The 19,066-nt window shown below is 39.3% G+C and overlaps 1 protein-coding gene across 8 annotated transcripts in view; it reads right to left on the bottom strand.

The window, feature by feature from the left end:
• Positions 1–19,066, bottom strand: part of ZNF536 (zinc finger protein 536) — a 345,963-nt gene that overhangs the window by 183,725 nt on the left and 143,172 nt on the right. For all 8 annotated transcript variants that reach the window (XM_051805694.1, XM_051805698.1, XM_051805695.1 and 5 more), the window contains one exon: positions 1,328–3,499. In XM_051805694.1, coding sequence (XP_051661654.1) covers positions 1,328–3,497 — 2,170 coding nt within the window. In that variant the 5' untranslated portion in view covers positions 3,498–3,499. The remainder of the gene's footprint in view (positions 1–1,327; positions 3,500–19,066) is intronic.

Raw genomic sequence — 19,066 nt, 5'->3', positions numbered from 1 at the left:
GAATGTGGACTGCAGATTTATGTGTCTTAACAATTTCTTTACTGGTTTGTAATAAGCCAGCAAACCAACATTTTATTTTTATATTAATTTGGCCTCAGAAGTAGAGTATACTGGAGCATGACAAGAACAACAAAAGTAAACTGGCATATACTTAATAACTGTAACAGTGAATTGCCTCCAATACTAAAATATTTATCGAAACTGGGGGAGGGGGGTGGAATAGAAAGAATTACCCTCAACAGCCTGCTACCAGCTCTTTAACAGTGGGCAATGTAATGCCTTAAGGTACCTCAAACTGTCTTTCATTTTCTAGACTTAATGGCTGATTGCAGAAATCAATGTTGCCATTAGTAACAGAGTATTTGTTATGGCATGATTTCCTCTGTTGTTAGGCTTGCAAAATGATTACAGTATTAGTGAGGTGCTTTCTTTATAAAGGGCTAAAGATATAACTTTCAATTTACTATCCATTAGTAAGTGACTTTGGAAATATACATGAGGCCAGAAATCTTACCTGTTATTACTTGCAGATTTTATTTCAGCAGTCATAGGCTAGTAACTTTAAAAATTGTACCAGGAAGCTCAATATTTTATAGACATCTCCAATGAAATATTATCTGCTTTGCTATTTATACACAGCAAGTTAACATGACATACAATGCAATTAAAATGTTTCAGTCCAATTTCTATTTTTCTTGTACTTTCAAATAGATGTGAATTAAGCAGAAGGTTTCATACATGTTAAAATCTGCACATAAGTTAAAAGATTGTCAAAAGGTTAGTCATTTGTATTTCTGAATCTCTTTTTAATCAGTCCAGGTACAAGGACATCTCTCAGCTAAGCAAGTGAGGTGGTTGTCAGAATAGGGGCAATCAGAGAGGTTAGCCAACACACTGTTTATTAACTACAGCTCAGAGGCATCTTCCCTCACCCTTTTACGTGGAGGACATGGAAAGATCTGCAAGAGAGGCACCTTGAATAGAAGAGGAGACAAAAAACACCTTCCAAAACCTGGAGGGAGAGGCCCTGGAAGCGACATTGCCATTGGTGGCTGTACAGACCCTGCACACTGCTGCCGGTGGGGTGGCAGAGGTGACAGCTGAAAGGCTGGAAAACCTGCCCTTGGAGAGGGAAAAGGGTGAGCCGAGAATTAACCTCGAAGGCATTGCGGGAACCCAAACACAGATGTTCTGGCAAATAACACCATGTCCCCATGGACTGCTAGGAAACAACCTAACAAGAGAACACATAAACTCCTTTGCTGCTGTGATTTCAAATATAGCTATGAAGCTTTCAGCGCAGAGAGGGAAGGAGAAGTTATCATACCTGAAGAGGAGGGTGAGGAAGGATGTGGGCTGTCCTCCTGGGCACTCCCCGTCTGCGAGAGACCCCCACCTACTCCGCTTTCTTCAGTAATGTTAGAGGACCCTGGTGTTGTCGACCTGCTGACAGACTGAGACTCTTGATCACTGCCAGACCCACGTCGCTCATCGAGACTACCTTGAATTATTTCATCGTCTCCTTTCCTGTCTCTTTTGTGGACCCTGGAGTGAACGACCACTTGGTGGTATGTTCTAAAAACCCTTCCGCAGTCCGGGCATTCAGTTGGCTTTTCTTTTACGTTTCCATGACTTTGTAAGTTGTAATCGAGTCCCTGGTTCATACCATGTGACAAAAAATCTCTACTGCCTTCTAAAGGGTCTAGTTTGTTTGGCAAGTCTCTCTGATTGCCCATTTTAGTGCTGTGAACCAAATCAGCAGGCATTTTCTGCTTAGAGCCATCTGCTCCTACTAACACATACTCCCGCTTCTCCTTATCAAACATAACTCCAGCATTTGCCAAAGTGTCTTCGTGGCTGCGCTGTATCTGCTGCTCTTTAGACAAAAAGCCATGTTCCATGGCCATTCCCCTTGCCATAAGCTGCCAGGCCTGATAGCTGTTTACTGGATCCATCTCTGCTGCTTTGGCGGCAGCTTGTAACCTTTCTATACAGCTGGATTTCAGAGGAGGCACCAGATTGAGACAGCCCAATAAAGAATGTTTATCCCCTTCAGCAATACTGTGGCCAATGCCAGAAATGGGTGAAAGGAGCTTCCCCAAAACTTCTTTCTCTTTCATGGGCATGTCTCCTTTGTTATAGATTTGATTCTGTTCACTTAAACTTGCTTTGTCAGGAGGAAGAAACCCACTCTGCAAACATGACAGATATCTTGAATACAAGTTTGCATGAGCTTCCTGGGACATGCTGCTGATGGAGACAGGTACTTCGGGATCATTAGGAGATTTGTTCTTTACAGATAACTTATTCAGGTGAACTTTCATGTGATTTTTAAGAAACCAAGGCTCTTTGAATCGCCTCCCACAGATCTGACAGCAGTGTTCAAAGGAATCCTTGTGCTTTCTCATGTGGCCTTTTAGGAACCAGGCTTGGCTAAACACTTGGCCACACACCTCGCAGCGAAACTCATTGGTGGATTGCTCCCCATTCCCGTTGGAGCCCTGGCCCTGCGCTGACTCTGCAGTTATGTGAGCCTTCTCCACGTGGCTAATCAGCTCCTCCTCCTGCGAGGCGGCAAAGTCACACAGGGTGCACTTGTAAGGCTTGTGCAGGATCCTTATGTGCCTGTCCAGCTCTTCTCTCTTCTTAAACTTGCCTTTGCAAAATGTGCATCTGAACCCAGCTGTCTGAGCAACAACTTCTTCCTGGACACTGACTGGCTTTGGAGAGGGAACAGGGTTTGAAATATCAGGTGTGCTGTGATTAGGCGGCACAGACAAGTTACAGTTTGCGAGCGGCATTGGCTGGGTGTGCTGCTGTGCCTTCACATCAGGTCGTGGCTGCAAGAGGCTGCTCTTCATCTGTTTGTCCCGAAGAATTGCTCTCTCCTCCAGTTCGTGTAAAAGTCTGTTTTCTTCTCGGACTCTTCCACGACCTTTGCCGAGGTTTCCAAGCTTATGAGTACGCAGGTGTATCTTCAGGTTGCCTTTTTGAGCTGCTCTGTGGTCACAGTAGGGACACTTAAATGGTTTCTCTCCAGTATGAGTTCGCATGTGTAGGGACAGGATGCTGTTAAATCGAAAGCGTTTCCCACAGAGGGGACACGGGTACTTTCTGTTTTTCCTGGCATCATCCTCTATGTCGCTCATCTGAGACATAATCCCCAGGTTCTGTCCATTTAAAAACTGCTGCAGATCCACACGCCCATTCAAACTGGTATCCACCTCTCTATTGAGCTGGTTTGCCAACAGGGCCATCTGACTGCTGATGGGCTGGTTTGCTATGGACATGTGGCTTTTGTCTTCTAGCGGCACTGATGCCTTCTCCTCCGGATTCTGCCTGTTCTGGAGCTCCGGGAAGGCATGGCTGAGCTGGGAAGTGATCTGGTGCAGCTTCTGACTCATTGAATATTGCCCATTGAGTATGGTGCTGTTGAGATGGGCGTCAGCTTCTGGCACAGCTGAAGAAACACCAAGGCACAAACTAGCTTCTTCCATCTCTGAAAATCAGAAGATAGTTTAGATTCAGACTGTGAAAGAGTTACAAACATTGAATCACTGGCGTGCAATTTGTGTTTTATGTTTCACCTACTCATAATAATGCAAAGGAATTAGTGTAAAAACAATTAAAAGTGTATTAAATGCCAACTGTGCTACACAATTTTGATCATACATGTACTTTCATCATTCTGCATGTTTACCAAGAACTATTAATTGCTATTTTAAAATATGCTACAATTTCAAAACCTAATTATTACAGAAGGGGCAAAGGTTTTTACCACCTCCCTTGTCCTTCTTCTTGTGAAACTGCACCTGTCTGCATTTCTAAATCTATAGAAAAAGAAATCTTATGCATCTCTCCCAGTTTCATTAGAAAAGCCAGCAAAAAAAAAAAAAAAAAACAAAACACCAAAATAGAAATCCATTTGTAACTTTCGGTTCCATTAACCATATTCAATATATTACACATTCTACAATGAGAAAGATAGTTTTATGATTTGACAAAAAACCGATGGTATGATATTTACTGGTGTACAATAAAACAAGATAATGTTTTGGGAAAAAATAAAGGACAAGCTTTAGAACAATAAAAGGGATTTTGCTTTAGTCAACAAAAAGTGCAGTAATATCTCATTAAGCTGATTAGTATGCTGCTTAGAAACAGTACTAGGTGCTGTAACACATGATTATAATCATAAAAATCCTTCAGTGTTTGCAAGTAAGCATTAACGAGGTATATTAAATTTTAAGGAGACTGCGACTAGCAGCTTTGTAAACCTCTGAGATTAAGATTTAACCCTTCTGTTACAAAACATTGTTATTTTGTCATTTTGAAACTGAGCCCATCAAAAGGCACATAAATTATCTTCTGCCAAGTCTTTTAATTCGTTGTTGAGAACCTTCAGATTTCTGCTCTTAGGAAAACTTGCCAGATTATAGAAGGAATATCTCTGTCCTTCGGCGGGTAAGACATGTGATTTAAGACACTTTGATTTGTTTTAAAGAGCTCTCTTATGGAACTAGATAAAACCAATTAAAATCTGGGGAAGGTGTTGTGGAAAGCCTCAACAAGTTTAAGAATTTTAATAACTTTCCTAATACACAGTAATGACTACAAATGGTACCTACACTATGTATATTGCAGAAAATTAGAATTCAAAGCTGTTTGCTAAACACAAGTGCTCTGTTCTGGTCTGTATAATTGTCCACAATAATCTATCCTTGCCACTTCTCTACTCCATACAGACATAATGTATCTATAAAAGTCTGTTTAAAATATAAAGTTTCACATAACTAACTCTCAAACTATATGATGCTATAAGGTTATATTAGAACACAATTAAGATTTTTGTTGTTCAGTGGAGTGATTTGACACTTAATTCACTCACAAAACTACTGAATTCTATATGTTATTAAAAAATTAATTTGATCAACCTTCTGTTCGGCTTTAGCCAAAAGCATTTATTCACTACTCCTTCTAAAAAGGCTACAGGCATACTCCAGGTGGACATCATTCCTCACACAGATTCATAGTGGCCACTTGATAGACAATTCAAGGTCCAAATCTGGCACATACTTAAAATGCATGTAATTGTGCTCGTGAGAGTAGTCCAGAAGACTTCAAAGGGTGACTCTTGAAAGCAAAGTTCCACACGTGATTAAGTATTAACAGGACCAGGGGTCTAAAAGAAAAAACCATGGGAGGTCCTTGAGAGGAAACCTATTTGGTCCTGACAGGATGACTGGAGCTGTGACACAATGCAGATCTTGTAAGTAGAGGGAAGTGTATATTCATGTGTATTAAAGATGAATATGAGCTACACAATTTTGCTCAGACATAAAGCAGATCTTTTTCAAAATTTAACAGATTTAGGTCTCCTGTTGGGGATCCATCGTTGTCAATATTATTATTTATAAAAATATGAAAGAGATCAAGTTTAGAAAAGGACCACACTTAAGTTTAGCTTGCAGTGTCTGATTTCCAAAGGCAGGGAAGCATAATCAAGCCAGGTGTTCACCCAAGGCCAGTAGCAAACAAAGAAAATTCTTAGTTGCTATGCAAGTTTTCTGTGCAGCAGACCACAATCATTCAAAATGTGAGTACACATAAACATTTTTTTTTAAGTTTTGAAAGTTTGCTTAACTTTCAGAACAAAACAAATTTCATGTTCAAAAGGATTAACTAAACAACTTAAGAGTTGTCCTGCTTAGGTCTGTCATTGCCTGAAGTTGACTGAGATTTTGAGTATCTGCCTACGCACTTCTTAAAAAAAAATAAGCAACAAATAACCTCCCAAAAAGCAACACAAGAAAAACCCCCAAACGAGAATCTACTTTCTGTCTGGATTCCACATACCATGGGTGTTATTTCTCCCCACCATGCTTAAACAAGGCATGTTGGCAAACAAGAACACAAAAATTCAAGAAATGCATAGCATGTGCAGACACATACATACATTGAAGAGGGTCTAGAAAAGTCTTTGTGAATTGTCATTATTCTGTAACAGCTTGAAAAATGCAGTCTGAATTTCATTTTTTCAGTTGATCTCAGTAGGAACTGGTGCCTTTATGTGCTCAGAAAGGTTTGGGTAGTTAATTCTAGCATTTTATGCTCTATCGAAGTTTGGAAATGCTGAGAGATCCCAGTGGAATTTATTAATTCTGATGTTTAACCCTAAGCATCAGTTCAAATGTACAGTTGTTTGGATTGGGGTGGGGAGTTATGGTTGAGATTTTTGTTATTCAGTGCCTCTTTTTCAAAGATAACTTTAATAAAGTAAGAACAGCAGTTGTAGCTGGAACCTGATAATTTCATCCAATTTTTCCTTTTTTCTATTTTCTGTCTTTCAAAAACGTACAGACACATATAATGTAGAATATAGACAGAATGAGTAAAAAAAAAATAATCAAGAAGAATACCAAATCCATATTTTTTATTTAAAGACTAATAATTTTTATCAAGTCGGGGGAGCCTGAACCCCACACATTGATCTTCTGGCATAGGACATTTTATATATTTTTGATTAAATATGCAGAAAGGTCAGCAAAGCCTCTCCTTAGTGAACAGAGCTCTGAATGCTGCCCACTCCCATCGACTGTGCAGTCTATGGGATCTAGTAACCACAATCTCAAACACTACAGTTCTTCCATTAAACTGCATTCCCACCCTCACCTGCCCCAGCTCCTTGTAACCCTGTTCCTGCCTCTGAATTGTCATCTCTTTTCCTCACTCCAACTCAATTTCATTGCAAAGTATAACCATGGCATTTAGAGTGAAATTCCTCCTCCTGCAATGCCAAGTTACTGCATTTTTGAACACAGGGAACCTGCTGCTGTTCAGCTGTCATGTAAATCACTCTTGGTACTCTTCAGGCCTCTCACAGCAAAACCTACCAAAATCTCATCTTGTATCCACATAAAAGACAGAAACATAACTCGTTCTCATCCGTTATTCCACTATGAATTATATAACTCAATCTAACTTGCCTAATTTCCCTTAAAAAGATTTAACAATTTCATTCTCCCCCTCTTTATCCATCATCCCTGTCTATATATATGACCAGACAGGGTTACACCAGGTGGGGTAAGGAGCTTTCATTCCCCACTGAGCCTCCTGCAGTTCATGGTACCCACCTTGATGTCAAGGTGGTCATTGTACATCCTCTCCCCATGGCCTAGGACTGCTCTCCACAACACCCAGGAGGTGCAAGGGGGCTTCTGCATCACAGACATGCCCACAGCTTGCAGTCCTTCTGCCTCCCCATGGACTTCCCTACAGCCACAACCATCCTCCTCAGACTGGCCTGAAGTGCTATTTTACTGTATCCATTCTGCCTCAATAACCAAATGCCAAAAATACAAAAAAAAAAAAAAACAAAAAAACAAACCAACAAACCAACAAACACCTGAATGGACTTCACTGAAATTTAGCTTTCAACAGATAATCAGTTTGTAATTTTGACAAAATAAATACTTTTGTGCACCATCTTACTTCATTATGACTTGCCCTTCTTGTTTGCCCAAGAATAAAAAATCTGGAAATGTCCATTTATAAGTGCTGCTGAGATGCTCCATAGTAGAAAAAGCATCTAGCTTTCAATGTTTAAATATACAGTCTATTACATTTTTTCATGACTCTGATCTTTCCTATAAGGAAAGCACAGAATGTTTTGCCATCGCTCGCGCTGGGAACAGAAGCACAATGTTCTCAGTAGTTAACAAATGTTTACAAAATGAACTGCAAATCAAATTTGAGATCGTTAAGAAATTCAAAATATGTTTGTTGAAGTTTATGTAGTAAATTTCTGACCTTTAATTATCTCAAATGTTTTCTAAAGACAGCGTCCCTCAAGACATGGCACCATACAGAGCGTGTTGGTATCAGCACTTGTTAGAGGCTGCCCTTCCTAACCTAAACAAACCCTCAGCTCTTGCCCAAGTGAGTTGCTCCGGCCAAAAAGTCCTGACCTCACCCTGCTACACACACAGGCTACAACCCAGCTGGTTCACAGTGCTCAGGGCAGGGCAGGAGCACCCTCAGGGACCACCACACCAACCATCACCGTGCTGGGGTGTGTGATTTCCCATCCCTGTGAGGAGGGCACTCAGCTTATGAAATTCACAATGGGATATATATGTTATAAAAATACTCTCTCATCTCCTACATGAAGGTACAGTGAGACATTCAAGTCCCTTTGATGATACTAATAGTTATTTTGATTTCACTCACATTTTTGCCCTCAAGACTATTTCCTGTGATATCAATAACGAAAGTTCTGACTTTTAGCCATTTCAATTGAACACACAGATTTTATTTAACTATTTGAAATGGATTACTGGAATTTAAAACCAATTATGACACCAGAAATGCCTGTCATCACAACTACATTAATGTAATACGAGAAGCTCAGCTTCCTCTTGCTGGGAACAGAGGGGAAAAATATGGCAAATAGAATGAAAGAGTTTAAAGATAAATCTATGCCTACACACACATGTAAACATATGCAGGCACACGTATATCTGTATACAGACACATGTGTGCAGACACACACCTGTTATCTTTGGAAACAGATGGACCAAATTCAGCTCTTATTTACACCTGTTCACTCCTGCTGGACACACACACTAAAGCTTTTCCCTCTTCACTGCTGTAGAGAAAACAGTCATTTTAAAACCACTGTTGTGCTGTTATTATAGCTTAGATTAGGTTAGTTAAAAGATTTACAGTTCAGTAAGCAAAGTAATGCTTTACAAGCTCACGTGTTTAAACGACAAGCTCGCTCTGGCCTTGATCCTCTAAGCAGTTAGAGCTACACACACTGTTACTTATGCTTTCAGAATATAGACCTGGTATTTATCTTTCCAGCTAGAAAAATTCACATATATCTACATTATCTTGTGGTCCATTGACAAATTCTAAATACTCCAATACAGAATGCTTCAGTTCTTAGCAACTCGTAAACAGGTATTGCTGAGAACCTTCAGAATATATATTGAATTTTTATTAAATATTGTTCTTATTGTTGTAGCTGAAACAGTTGAACTAAGGCTGTTATAAGCATAATACACTCCTGTTAAGAAATACAGAACACCAGACTACTGAACCCTTTCAGGGTCATTAAACAGCTGTAAACATTATTACAAAAATAAACCAGAGATTTCATGCTTACATTTTAGCCCAGAGCTTGGTGTGCTGAGCAAGTACATTTTTTTCATCTCTTACAATCAACGCTGGTGACATTTGGGCATCCAAACAAATTACATCACAAATATTACTGAGGTGGGTAGGATACTGAGCGGTTTATTTGCCAGATGATTAATATATAAACAGTAGGGCAGGATAGATGACCTATTCTTCTTTGACTGATTTGTAGGCAATACTAAGAGACATAGATGTAAATAGTTATATTTTAACAAAAACATGTGTGCACGGAAGGGGAGGCAAGGGATCAGCTGTATTTAATGCCACCAGGACAGCATTATCCAATCTGATAAAATGAAATAAACATTAGGCCAGATTCTATTCTCATTTTACTTATGTAAAATAGGGTATTTGCATCAAGTCCATAAGAGTTTTCCTTTTTTTTTTTTGCTTATGTAGGTGTCCTGTTCCTTGGGGTATAATATAATTATATTAGGGAAATGTATGGTTTCTGGAGTGTAACAATGTCTTTAACAAAAAAAAAAAAAAAAAACAAAAAACAAACAAACAAACAAACAAACAAAAAACCCAAAAAACCAACCAACCAAACAAAAAAACCCTCAACCACATCGGCCTATCGGTAATGTGCCCTATCTATTTGTTTTTATTTTAGTATTATTAAGGCCAGCTTGGTAATTTGTTTTTACCATTAGTCACTTTAGCACGTTGAAGTGTTGTAGTTACTACAAAGCATATGTACCTTCTGAAAACTAAAAGCTGTGTTGAAGCGCGAGTCGAGCACAGTGTGCTCAAAGTCCTGGGTGATGTTGCACTGAGCAGCTCCTCCAGTCCCAGCTGGATCCCCGGGGTCGGGGCTGGAGCCTCCCAGGAACACCCATCTTCCAGCACCCAGCCGTGTGGGACCACGCAGGGGGGAGCCGGGAAGGCATTTGACAAAACTGTAGCTGCTTTGTAGTGCTGATATTTAAACAAGCTGCTTATTGATTCCAAAACAAAGTACTCCTTTACTAACAACAGAGCCAACTCATTCCACAACAGTTTTTATGTCTTAAAGAAGGGTTAGCAGAGGGATTTTGAAGTTTCAAAAGTCATTAGCAGACAGAAAATTGTTTGCTGAGGCTCTACTGCTTTCACTCCGAGCTGGGAAGACAGTTGCTCTCTAAAATACCTGTTACATCTGTAGGGTACTTTCTAGTTAGCACAGCGCTTGGGGCTGATAACTGATCACTAGAAGATAAATCCCTAGAACAGCCTTTGGTTGGTAGCACCCATGGAGTGGAGGACTGTGAACTGTTTGTGATCACAATCTAGGAAGATGAGCAGAGAGGAGAGGAGAGGTCATTTATAAATCTCACTCACAGATTAGAACAGAAAGATTAGAAGAATGCAGACAAGCTGTTTGATTTATTGCTACTTTGCATGTGACTTAGCAAAATCTGTTTTCCTTCTTATTTATTCTATTTCACTTGCATATACTTAAGAAGTCAGATCCAAAGAAGAGAAAGATAAATAATTGGTACTGAAAGTTCAGTAGATTAAAAAAAAAAAAAATCCTGACTTTTTTTTTCCAGGCACTGGTTGCATCTGGGATCATTATTTTTTAGCTTATAAACATTGATTCTCATTCTATTTTATTTTATTTTTTTCCTGATGATCTCCTGATGATAAAAGTAAGATAAGAGTGATACCAAAATTCAAATTGGAGTCTTATTTGGGGAATGCTTCAATAAACTAAAGCTGCCGTTACTTTAGAAACAGCATTTTTAATAGTAAATTTGTTATTTTCATGTAATTTAGAATGTATACAACTGATTAAACCCTCTCCAATTTGATCAATCTCCTGTAGCTCCTATCTGATCATTCACTTTAATTAATCTAACTGGCATACATCAGATTGAAGAAACCTTAAAATTAAGCTTTTAACGATCCACTTTACCATCACACAGTACAAATAAAATAATAAAATGCCTGGAAGACTTTGCAAAGCATATTTATGGTTTCATTTTTACAGCAAGAAATGGGGTCTGAATCTCCTTATCTGAGGACTGCGCTGGAAGTCTGTAATACTCTAACCCATTATATAATATTAAAAGAAACATAATGTTGACCCTATTAATCCTGCATTCCTCACACAGGCAAGTTCCAGATACAAGACAGAGCATTTGAGCTGGGTGAGGACAGGAGGATCAGGCCCTCTGAACCAATTACAAAGAGATCAAGCAAGAAGAGTTAAGACCACAGAACTCAAAGCAGAGTTTGAAACAATTTAAATCCAAAACTATAATGCTGGGTTGATGATTTTATTTTCATTTCACAAAGGCTTAGACTTAGATTTTGTGCACAACTAAATATAATGTCAAATGCATATATGTCCCAAAGATCAAAGTATGATTGACTGAAATATTCAAATGTGATAGCCCAGAGAGATTTTGTTCACAAGGGCACCTGTCAGAAGCATAAGCCTGGATACAAATCATCAAATAAGTATGTAAAATCATTACTAAAATCCAGGCATGCAATCAGATAGTCAGTTGTCTGAAACTGCTGGACTGTAGCCAGCACAGTGGCTCAACAGACTAATGCTTTGGTCTTTGCAGATCCTCAGGGCCCTAGTTCAGTTCCTCCTGCTACTGGTCAGGTCAACTGTCTGTACCTAGTGTTGACTTTCCTGGCACTTAATGCTAGGAGCAAAGAAAAAAACCCCGAGTCCATAAGTTCCCTTTGACCTGAGCCACAGAAACATCTGCTGGTTGAGTCATGAACTGCTTGTTGGCCAAGTTTAACAGTAACCGATCCTGTTGCGGATCAGCTCTCTCAGCAGTAGGTGTCACTGCAATAAATAGATGGATTTCAAGGGACAAAGACACACACTTACCAGGGAAAATGCATAAACAGAACATCCCCGAATAAAGAGAGTTTCAAAAAGATGTATATGGCCCAATTAGACTTTTCCTTAAACTTTATGCAAAATGAGAAATTAAATTGCAAGAGTGGGATTGCCAACAACAACAACAACGTAATTCTGTCCTTCAGTCCTGTGTCACAGAGATCCTTTAATTCACATTAACCATCTCCCTGCGATCCCAGGTCTATTAGGTAAAGACTGTTACCATTAAACCTTAAAGAAAAAAAAAGCTCTCTAACAAATTAAGTAATTTTCTCTAGTGGAACAAAAGACCTAGTTATATGGAAAGGCACTGCACACTCAACTGTAGTTGTAGGACTTAAAGACCACAAGGTTAGCCTATTTTTTGTTAAATCAGAGTCCATATCCAACCCTATCTGCACACAGAACAAGGAACCAGAGAATACTTATAACAGCTTGAGGGGCGGGGTGGGGGGAAAGATGTTTCAAGTATACATTTAATTAATAGAATGCATATTTTGAAAAAGCAGTAACCAATTTATATTTGAAACAGAAATATTTAGTGTGCCAAATAATATCACAGAGATGTCAGCCAAGTCTACACCGTATTTGGTTTCATTATCACAAAATGGTTTGTAGGATAATTAAGGCTGCTCCAAATTGCATACTATTGAGTTAGACTGTAGACAAAACAATGCATCACCAAGCATATGGGCTACCTGTGATGACATCAACACAGAAACTACGTGCCTAAGGAAATGTTTTAAGGAAAAAGAAAGATTAATATATTAAACCTTGCATAACCTGTTGCACATGGAAGAGAACATATGTGACAGTACATACTCTCAAATGCATATATAATACAACTGCATTTATTTTATTTCCAATGATATTGAACTGGGAAGAAAGGAGAGGAAAGAATATACAGATAACTAAAAAATAAATTATTCCATTCTTCAAGGTCACTATATTTAAGAGAAACCAACATCAAAAAAGAAGTTCCCCCCATGAAAAGCATAAAGGGCCACACTAGAAATGTGGAAAGGTTTAAGTTCCTCCTTCCCATCAGCATTCAACATCCCCAGCAGTTACTTCCACCAGCTCATACATGATATTCTCTAAATGCCCCCAGCATCGTGGATCATCAAAGCATACTGTGATCAATGCAATCAGAGAAGAGGCTTAGACATTTTCTGAATATTTCTCTGATGGGCACAGAAACAATCAACATTTTAATATAATGTAGATGGAAACAGGTAAAAACTCAGAAGTAACTTGCCCAATTTCAGTGCTCCCAAAGGCCAGAAAAGGACCAAGTTTTTCAGAATTTCAGCACTGTAGAAATGAGTATCCCTAACGGATCATTTCCACATCTCATCTAGGAAAAAAGCTTGCCATGTATCTTGACTTTAATAGATGGCTCATCCTCTGTAAAGAAGCCAGGAACAGCATCCAGAACTCTTGACTCCCATTGCTTAGTCCAGTATGCCAGATAGCTTTCTTTTATCAAACATAATTGACTGCTGAAAAGACTGAGGTTTTTAACTCATGACAAACCTGTCAGCAGAAAACTTTTTGGTTAAAATATTACAGATAGTTATTTTGGTTTTTAATAACTGAGATTCTTGGATCTTAAACCCTTCTACCTTCAATTTCTGTCTTCTCTCTTTCCTCAACCCAACTGATTTATTTTTCCTCTCTCTATAACACATGGACTTGGTGACAAAAAGAAAATACATAATGATCATAATGACTCTTAGATACAAGTGGTTTCCATGACTTATTTTTAATACTAATTTCCAGGAGAAAAAGGATAATGTTGAGAAAGGCTCAGAAAGGTATGAGATGGAGTAAAAGATGCAGCTGAAATAGATAGGGATGCTGGGAGGCAGGTGGATGCAGGAAAAATAGAGCAAACATTGCTCAGAAAGCTCCTTGTGTTTGTGGTCTCCCAAGAAGTAGAAGCTTCTTGCAGAATTAAGAGGAAAAAGACATATGAGGAAACACAACACAAAATTAGACTAGGGATAGAAAAAATGTACTTCATGATCACTCAAGAAAAATGAAACACTAGAAAACAAAATCTCTTTTATCCTTTGGTGTTCTGGTCTGCACGTACTCTTACTGATATATTACAGCTGCTGTCATTTAACTTTATTAATTGATCACTGTCAGGAACACAAGAGCAGAGCTGGTAACTCTAAGACCACCTCGTACCTCCTAAACTGCTTTCCCACTGAGACAAGTGGCTGAGATTTACAAGGGTGTGGTTACCAGTCACTGCACTGCTCAGTCACCCCCAGTTTGATTCTTCAGCTGCTACAATCAGACTGACCCCAGGGTCAGAAAATCTTCAGAAAATATACTCTTTTTTAGATTTCATTTTAGAGAAAAAAAAAAAAAATCTATGTACAGTGCTGCTAATCACACTGCTCTTTTGGATGGAGGAAAACAACCCCAAACAGGAATGCCAATACTGAATGATTTGGGGTATTTTCCTGTATTTTCCCACTTGCTTTTAAAATTCTCCCTACCTGTTGGAATGATATTTTTCTGCCTCACAATAACCCTGCCTTTTCCTCTGAACAATGGTGCAAAACAGTTGTAATTGTTCTGCAATTATGCCAAGGAAATAAAAATGGTGTTAACACAAGTGACCAGAAAAAAGGGCCCCATCTTTGCCGTGTGAGAGCACAGATGCAGAGGTACAGTCTGTGAAGGGAACAGAGCATCTCCTCCTCCCTTTGCACTGCAGGACTGGGGACAGGAAAGGGAATGGCTACATAGTGTACATATCCAAGGAAGCAGAGATGTGAGCACTGATTATGGTAAAACAAGACATACATTTAAGTGCAGCAGCATCATGACCTTCAGGATCCCAACAAGCAGAGCAGTGACTGCTGTTTGGGCACCCCTATTTTATCTGGGCACAATAGCTTTGATCATTAATAAAAAGGTCACTGAAAACTTGGCAGGCACATAGCAGATAGATAAATAGGGGGGAGGAGGAATGCCATAAAAATACAATAACATATTTCAAAGCTATCTGCAGGATAAAAATCCTTTAAATAATTTTGATGTTAATTGCAATATTCCAGGCCCTTGGCTGAATAAGACAACCTATCGTGGTTATAGGAGAGTGGCAACAAAGCTGACAAAGAAAGTCTGATAAATGCAATCACAGGATGACAGACTCTGGCAAGTTCAATTACTGTTGCAAAGTCAGGTGGGAGATGGACTCTGCTAACTGTAATATATCCTTAGCAGCCAGCTCTGGCCACGTACAGCTCTGACCAAACTCCTTCGAGTGACTGACAGGATCCCAGGAGGCTTCAGTCCTGTGGCAGGCTGGGAGCAGCTACAGCTGTTAGAAGGACCAGGGACTAATGGGGAGTCCTTTACTGCCAGAGTTTTTGATGCAACATGCAAATAAACATAAGGAACTCTCAGTGAAACTATTTCAAGCTTCTAGAGTACTCTGTGCAAACGAGCAGTTTGCACTCACTTTCTCCAGCTCATCTAAAACTTCAGTCAATGTTAACTTACGCTGCTGCAAACCTGTGTGAATCCAGGCAATTTCAACAAAATAAAAATCCAGGGAGAAGGAGGGGGAAAGATTATTGGTGGTTCAGTTTCAAGGACCTGGCCACGGGAGGCAGTGAGTGGGCTCCCACTACTTGCGATAGGACATGAGAGGGTTCCTCATCATTTAGGACTGAACATCAAATGCCCCAAAGTTGAGGGCATTGAGTTCCAACACCAAACCCCTGCTCAGAGAATTATATTGTTTCATTGCCCAAGCAGAAACTCTCTCGTGTTTCTGATTTCCAGCACCCTGTGCCTACTCGTATGAATATAGAGATTGTTAACTCTCTTTCTAATTAAAAGGATTTTCATCTCCTTAGTTTTCTGCTTCAGAAAAGACCAACTATTCCTGTGTGATGTGAGTAAGCAAGAAGTAGATGTATACAGCAAATTGTGGCTTCTCATACTTCAGTGCAAAATTATCTAAGGATTTAAGTAATGTTTAATCAAAGTATCAGGCTTCCCTGCAGTTTCCTTTTCTTTTTTCTTTTTTTTTTTTTTAAGTCACAAAAAAAGAAGTATTTCCTCAATTTTTTGGTTGTTGACTTTTATTTTCCTAGTAACTCTTTTAGGAAAAAAACACACTCACTGTGTTCTTAAACAACTTCTTTGTTCTCTTTCTGGATTTTCCAAAAATATTGTAAGATGACAATGGTATAAAAATTATACTGTAAAAAACGTAAGTACTGTGAATGAGCAGAGTTATTCATTTATATCCCTAGCTTATGAAATGCCTGTATCACGTATCCTTTATCCAACAGCAGACTCTTTTAGCTTCAATCACAAGAGCTAACAATATGTTATTGATATGATTTCAGGAAACTGTCAGCAGGCAGCTTCACTTTCAGCTCCTCAGCTCTGGTGAGCATACGCACAAAACGTACCTGTGCCTCTCCTGCATGAAAGCTGGCAGCACTGGGCACATTCCTGTCAGCTGTCACAGCAGAATAGAGAAATGTAAACAGGTCTTCCTCTCAAAATGCAGCCTCATACTCCTTACACAGCAAAAACCCGCTACTGGTTTCACTGGGAGTTTTAAGCAGCACCAGAAGCCCGTGTCAGAGCACTGAGGTGCAGCTCATCACTCCCTGCAAAAAGCTGGAGGAAGGAGCAGCTGGGCAGGTAACCCAAGGCACTGCTGTGGGCCCTTATCCTTCTTGCCCCATGCCCACCTTCTCCCCAGCAGCCAGACCTCCTCCCTCAGCTGGTCTTTCACACTGCTGCAAACGAGTTTCCACCTTCTACCCGTGCCCCCCAATTCTGTTCAACACAAAATCAATGGGAATACTAGTGAAGAGGGGGGTAATTGGGTTTCTGCCCTGCCAGGAAGCACAGTGGGTTAAATGATGCCTGAAGCTTTGTATGCCCCAAGCCAGGTCTGCAGAAGCAGTTAGAGCCTGACTCCTATAACTGGGGTCAAATTCAGGACTCCCCTTGTGTTTGTGCACCTGAACCTTTGGGCTGCCTTGGGAGAAGGGGTGCAATCCAAATGAGAGGTGAGGCTCTTCTGTAAAGATACAAACTTCTTCTTTTTCAGCCACTGCTGCTTGAAGGAAAAATAAAGTTAGCGCAGTATTTTCAAGTTTAATATTTATGTCTTGTTATATTTCAAGAGCTGAAGAATAATCGCAAATGTCAGAAGCCAGAACAGGTAAGCTAAAAGTGCACCTCTTCCTACTCTAGAAAACCAGGGGCTTTAAACTAGTTTTCATATTGGCTTATGAGTTTTAATAATAAAAGAATAGGTTGTACTATTAAATGGTGGTCATTTTTTTAGTCTGACAAAGAGCAATAACAGGCTGCTGCAGGAGTTAGCACAGTTTTGGTGGGGTTTTTATCCTCCAAATGATCAGAGAAAGTACTGTACTTTCAGGATGTGCCTCACTTGCTCTTAAAAGGGTAAAACAAATATTCTTCTAGCTATTCTAAGCCTGCCATATAAGTATTATGCTGTTACAGATTTCAAAAGGTTAGCTTCAATGAACCTGACATCAGTATAACCCAAAATAACCCATTCAAGAGAAAAGTAAGAAATAATTGCTGTTTTCTCTTTTTTTTCCTCAGCTATATTGCTATAATGATTTTGCATAACAGATTGAACAAAGTGCTGTTGTGACAGGTGGTAGAATTCAGCTAGTAAGCACAGAGACAGGGTTCAATTTAGTTTGTGAATCCTTTAATTGTTGTGCAGCTAATTAAAGAAGGTTCTTTACACTCGCAAGTGTTTACCGTTGCTAGTATGCATACATGAAAAATTAAATTGTGCCTTCAAGGGCTGAGAACTATAGAAAAATCATAGCTGATTCTGCAACATGCTTACCAGCTCAAAATAGCTGCTTTTCACAATTGGAATTTGTAAAACTTTTTGCTAAGCAAATATAGAGCTAATTAGAAGTGTTCGTTGGACCAATTAACATTTAAATAAATAAGCCATATTGCACATTTCACAGTCTTTATTTAATGATGCTTCTTAACTCTTTGGAAAGATTCCTTTAAGTACAAATAAGTTGTCATAAAAATGAAAGACAAAAATAACACCATAACAGTATATTCTATGCTTTTTTCTTTTTGCCTTGAAGTCTTTTCTAAAACTCTGTACCTGTTACTGGGGAAGGGGGGGGTACACAAATCTGGTTCATTCTTTCATCTTGTCAAGTTACCTTTCCACCCTTTTGAATGCAAACAGAAAAACATATTTGATTACTATTTAAAGTGTTATGATAGCTCTGTTTGTTTTGCCCCATGGAACAGAATCTGTTTTAGACAAAAATTCTTACTTTTATCTCATAAAATGGCCATTCCAACCAAAAAAAAGAAGGGTGTTCTCAGAAGAAATTGCTCTTAGAGCAAGGAAAACAGCAGTTTGAAAGTTGCAAATAAAAACAGCAAAGTGAAAGAAAGAAAATAAATCTGTTTTTCAGGCCTGCAGTGAACATTCCCATAGCAAACCCAGCGCTGTTGTTATACCTAACCCCAGGGCCACAATTGCCTGTCTCTTCGGGGTCAAGTGATATTTTGCTTTCAAAACAACTGTCTTTTAATTTAGCAGCCCCTTTCAATCAATAAGACCCCTTCAGTCTGCGTTGAACACACATTTTCTCTCTCTCTGTCAACCTCCAAACCTCTACCTAACACAAAGGTTACATTAAAAACAGGGGGAAGGCTTCTTGCTACTTTTTCCAAGGTGCATGGCACTACCTTGTAATCATACTAAGAGCTAACATGGAAGGACTCGTTGTTGACCTTGGCTTTCAGCACAGAAAACCAAATTAACAAGGACCAATTAACATTTAAACAAATAAGGAAGATTAACAAAGAATACTCTGCATACCAGGAGAGTAAAATAAACTAAAGAGTACAGCATCTCCCTCAATCAGCATGAATGAAATTCTCCAGGAAGGACTCAAGCCCATCACTGCATGGAAGCACAGGCTGCTCTTTCCTGTACTGGCC

This window comes from Manacus candei, unplaced genomic scaffold (assembly GCF_025592945.1).
Source record: "Manacus candei isolate 608988 ecotype Guabito, Panama unplaced genomic scaffold, ASM2559294v1 h1tg000065l, whole genome shotgun sequence".
Classification (NCBI taxonomy): domain Eukaryota; kingdom Metazoa; phylum Chordata; class Aves; order Passeriformes; family Pipridae; genus Manacus; species Manacus candei.
Note: the sequence above shows the minus strand (reverse complement) of the source record. Positions and strands in the feature narration are given on the sequence as shown.